Here is a 5,379-nt window from a genome sequence, read left to right as displayed (position 1 = left end):
GATCTTTGTCATGGTCCAAAATAAAGGTTATTCCTTACATCTTCCCCATCCCATCACATCCATGTCTTGTACATAAAGCAAGTAAGAACAATCAGACATTCTATAATCCTTTAGTTCTGGCCAAACCAACTTGAAAGTTTTAATAATTCCCACTGCAGCTTGAACATTTGTTTATTCCCTCAGCAGCAGCTGGCCTATTTCACACCATGTAATTCACTGAATCAATTCGCATCAAAATAGAGGTTATAAATATAATGGTCCCAAAGATTGTGAGCCTTCTTTCCCCAGATATTAGTCATAGGATTCATCTAAGTTCACTCTGGAGCAGTTGTCACTGCTTTCAGGAAATAGGTGAGTATCAGAATATTACTAGGTGTGGAGAAAGGATTTTAAAATCATCTGGATTAACCTGCGTATTTTACATATGAGGAATCAGAGACACCAGTTGACCCAGTAAATTATCCAATCTCACTCTTCTAGGACAAGAGTTAGAAACACAATTTCGAAGTCCCAGTTAACTGCTATTTCTGGTACACCAACTTAAGTGAGATCTGTGCTGAAGACATCTATTTTAATATCAGGTAGGTGGATGCAGAAGAAATCTAAAAGTTTCTGGAACAATGTGGAGTTAAAAAAAGGGCACTAAACTTCAGAACAAAAAGCCAAAGAGCACTAGGCAGTTGAACAGGTTTAGTCTTGGAGCAATTTGTTTAAAAGGTGTACTTACAGCAAGCAGAGTTTTGAAAAAGAAAAGCAAAGCAAAAGCTTGCTTTAGTGGCAAGATAGAAGGGGTTTTGTCATGAATTTTAGATGCACATCAGTTCAATTGGCTTTCAGTGCACTTTGTAAAGTCTTCTCAGATCTCAGTGAGAGAGAATTTTCCTAATGAGTGCAGTTATAACTTTTGTGGCACGTTCTGTTACATAACTTCTTCTAGGTTCACCTTTACCATCTTCTGTCTCTGTATAAGCCTGTCACATATTTGTCGCATGGGAACTCTGGAAACAGGAAGAGTTTCCTGTTTCAAACCTCTTTGGTGAAAGACAATAAATTACAGCAGTTAAAAAAAATGTCTGGCTGCAGGCAGCATGGTATTTGATAGACTCTTTCTTTTTAAAATGTACTTGGAAACGTATAAGTCTTTCAGGCTCTAAAAAGAACATGTTCATCAGCCTTTGAATAATTATGGCACTGGTGATGTAGACAGGAGTCATTTATACTATCTACATAACTGGAATGAAGAACTAAGAATTAGAGGATGTTTACGTTCTTATTCTGGACAATCTCCATGAGAAAATTGAAACAGATGATGTTTCTCTATAGCTCTTTTACCTCACCTATGTTCTACTTCTTTTTCTTAGCCACTGCAAGAGACCAATACCCACATTTCTTTCTATTGTTGTGTTCCCTCTAATAATCAATCACGATTCTCAAGCATTCTTCATGCCAGTCTTTCACCCGTCATGATGTTTTGAAAAAAAAAAAAATTATCTCTCTCTCCCTTTTCAAAATCTCTTGGCAGGTAGCTGTGAAATTTTTTAAAAAAATTCTCAAATGTAGTATTTTTGTTTTTTATATTATATCTAATGGTAACATGCTAGCACAGTTTTAAAATAACAATTATTCACAAAAGGGCTTTACAGGTTATAACTGAAAGATTTTCACATCTTCCCATTTAAACTTGGCAAAAGCCATATGATACACTCGTATGAAAGACAGATACCATTATCCACACTTTACTGATGAGAAAGCTAAGATTAAAAGAAGAATTCACTGGCTCAAGTTCTGTCACCTCATAGAAAGTAGAACAAAAGCTAAAATTCATGTGATTTTTCTGATGAAAATTCTAGGACATAATAGAAAAAAAAAAAATGGGATCCAAAGTTGGATAGATTTTGCTGGAAACCTAAGTCCACTGTTTACTAGTTGAGAGAAAGTTCTGTGATCTCTCTTTCTCTAGACTCAGATTTATTGTCTATACAGGAGGATTAAAAAAATATGTTCCCAGCAGAACTCTTGAGGATTCATGAGAATTCAATATGCAAATCACCTAGAACAAAATATTTATTCAGTGAGCTTAGCTATCACCATAGTCTCCATTGTTGTCCTAGTGTCATCTTCATCATCATGTCACTATCGTCAACATCACCATCATCTCATCATCAAAGTACACTGCCCTAACAAATAAGCATATCTTTCATTCTTTTTGGCTAGAACTATCCTCTCCTGTTAAGCCAAGAACCCCAAAGCAAGACAGTGTTCTAGCCTTTTTGCACTCACTGGCATTTTGCACCATGTGTAACAATATTTAATATTCTAGAAATAATGAATAAATTTCAAAGTATAGGATTTGTTGAAGTAAAAAAAATTTTTTTAAGGATTTTAAAAACAGGAGTAAAAATTTAAATACATTAATTTTTATTTTTCTATGAATATTTGCATTTTACTTGCAAGACAAATTGCTAAGTCATAAGAACTAGTCTTTAACGAAATAATTTAAAATATCCGGAAAGTCCATTGGTGGAAATATTTGACACTGTGTGTCATGCAAGGATAAAACAGGAAACTCTCTGGTGGTGGGCTGTCACTAAATCATTCCATGCAAAAATTCTCACTTGAGTTTGATTGCTGTATTTTTTTCCTAGTTCTCTCTTTGGGAAATGTCAGAGTCCTATCAGAAATCAGAGTAAATGGCCTGGAACAATCAGTCAGTCGTGACCGAATTCATACTACGTGGTCTGTCTGGTTCATCAGAGCTGCAGATCTTCTACTTTCTGTTTTTCTCCACAGTCTATGCAGCCACTGTGCTGGGGAATCTCCTTATTGTGCTCACCATCGTGTCAGAGCCACACCTTCACTCACCCATGTACTTTCTGCTGGGCAATCTCTCCTTCATTGACATGTCCCTGGCCTCATTTGCCACTCCCAAAATGATTGCAGACTTCCTCAGTGAGCACAAAGTCATCTCTTTTGAAGGCTGCATAACCCAGATATTCTTCCTACATCTCTTAGGAGGTGCTGAAATTGTACTGCTGATCTCCATGTCCTTTGATAGGTATGTGGCTATATGTAAACCTCTACGTTACTTAACTATCATGAGCCGGAGAATGTGTGTTGGGCTTGTCATACTTTCCTGGATTGTTGGCATCTTCCATGCTCTGAGTCAGTTAGCATTTACTGTGAATCTGCCCTTCTGTGGACCCAATGAAGTGGACAGCTTCTTTTGTGACCTCCCTTTGGTGATTAAACTTGCCTGTGTAGACACATACATTCTGGGGGTGTTCATGATCTCAACCAGTGGCATGATTGCCCTGGTGTGCTTCATCCTCCTGGTGATCTCCTACACTACCATTCTGGTCACTGTTCGGCAGCGTTCCTCTGGTGGCTCTTCCAAAGCTCTCTCCACTTGCAGTGCCCACTTCACTGTTGTGACCCTTTTTTTTGGCCCATGCATTTTCATCTATGTGTGGCCTTTCACAAATTTCCCAATAGACAAAGTACTGTCAGTATTTTATACCATATTTACTCCCCTCTTGAATCCAGTGATCTATACCCTTAGAAATAAAGATGTCAAGAATTCCATGAGGAAACTCAGCAACCATATCTTTAAGTCTAGGAAGACTAATCCTACACCTTAATTTTCCTCATATAAAAATGAAATACTTGTCCAGCATTTATCCCCCTCCTTCGGTTGCTCAACATAGTGATGCTGTTGCAAGAAATCAATAGCTCACAGCAGAGCTATTTCTGTAATCAACCTCAGCAGTCACTGAGTTATGTTCCTATTAATTGTTCCTCACACAACGTAACATTTACTATAGGGCATTATCAAATTCATACTCAACATTTTAGTGCTCAATGACCCGCATTTTAGAATATTCAACTTTTGTCCTATAAGTATTTGTTTTAGTATTCCTTCCCTTGAGACATTCACATGTTTTAAGAAAGAGTAGATTCCCTCCCAGTCTCTTGAAATAGGCTCTAAGAAAGAAGGCAAGTGTGAAAACACCAACACCTAGTCTAGTGTCCTGTATGCTGAAGAAACAATAGAATTTTTACTGCTGACAAGGTACTGATTAATGATTTTTTTTAGATCAAAAGTCAGAAAGAGATGGAGGGTTCTTGGTCAGTAAAATTATCTGCTATTATTTTCGTCACCCATCTTTGATAAGAATGAGAATGTATCTTAATTATCTTGACTTCCTATATTCCCTAGACTGGATTTCACAGTTTTAAAACAATGCAGTAAACTCCAGGAAAACTGTTATAGTCTTATGTATTATATTAAAGATTCAAAGGATCCTAGGGTCATGTACAACGAATCCCAGCCACAGTCTTGTTCTACAGAAGATGATACAGTAGCATTTTACAGTGGCATGACCGAAGGATACAGAAGCTTTTTCAAGGTCATGCTAATTAGAGGATGAATCTAGGTTGTTTACCTACAAACATGGATATTTGTTTATTTTCTAAGCAGTAATGAGTAATTTTGGTGCCATGATGTGTATTGTATCATTTTTGTATTCAAAGACACATTGTAAATAGTGAGGTCCCAAAGGATCAGAGCCATTTCTCTCCTGGTTAAACAGTATTTAACTTATGGACCCCATGAAACAGTGGCCCTTAAACATATTTGATATAGCTAATAACTGGAGTTTATGGAAAATAGAAATAATCTAGTCAAATCCATTTACAGTTGATAAAATTGAGAACCAGGGAATAATGTTACTTTCCCAAGTTCGTAAAGCTATTTGATGACAGAATCTAGCATTCAGGGAGCCTTCTTTTCCCCTCTCTTTCTCTCACTCTCTCTTCCTCTCTCTATTGAACTAGGGCCAGGTTATATTCAAGAGTATTTATGCCATTGTCATTCTGAGAGCTACACATAGGAAAATATGTTTAATGCATAAAACTGAACTACTGTAACCACTAATAATTAGCCAATTGTCTGGCATTGTCAAAGTTTGCATACTATTTTATGTAACATTGCCCTATCCTGGGTATAAAGACAGACAGATATATAGGTGATTGATGGATGGATTTTAAGGGGTCAAATATAAAGATCAATCAATCAATAGGTCAATGTATGGGCAGATAGATGGATAAGTTGACAGATGGGTGGATGTATACATGGCAATACAGTTTAGGTAGATGGGTAGACAGGTAGGTAGATAAATAATCATAAAGAAAAAATATACAGCTTACTATATTGACTCAATAGTCTCTATATCTATATATGGATCCTGTAACGACTGTAATTTGAAACTGTGTTACTTGTTTAAAAGTGTTTGAAAGTTATTAAATTTGGTAGAGTTAAAAGACATAATCTTAACGGCATTTCTTGTGATGAAGTACAGCCAGTTCAATTTATGAATGTTT

General features: G+C 36.5%; 1 protein-coding gene across 1 annotated transcript; it reads left to right on the top strand.

The window, feature by feature from the left end:
* The first annotated feature begins 2,690 nt into the window (after positions 1-2,690).
* On the top strand, positions 2,691-3,638 carry LOC134373057 (olfactory receptor 4K3). The gene has a single exon (XM_063090497.1). The coding sequence runs from the start codon at positions 2,691-2,693 to the stop codon at positions 3,636-3,638; it is 948 nt and encodes a 315-aa protein (XP_062946567.1).
* Positions 3,639-5,379: the final 1,741 nt, after the last annotated feature.

This window comes from Cynocephalus volans, chromosome 3 (genome assembly GCF_027409185.1).
Source record: "Cynocephalus volans isolate mCynVol1 chromosome 3, mCynVol1.pri, whole genome shotgun sequence".
NCBI lineage: Eukaryota > Metazoa > Chordata > Mammalia > Dermoptera > Cynocephalidae > Cynocephalus > Cynocephalus volans.
The sequence above is the reverse complement of the archived record's forward strand: the minus strand, read 5'-3'. Positions and strand labels throughout refer to the sequence as shown.

Excerpts from the sequence above, each read along its gene's own strand:
- LOC134373057 (XM_063090497.1), top strand. The coding sequence starts at position 2,691 with ATGGCCTGGAACAATCAGTCAGTCGTGACCGAATTCATACTACGTGGT.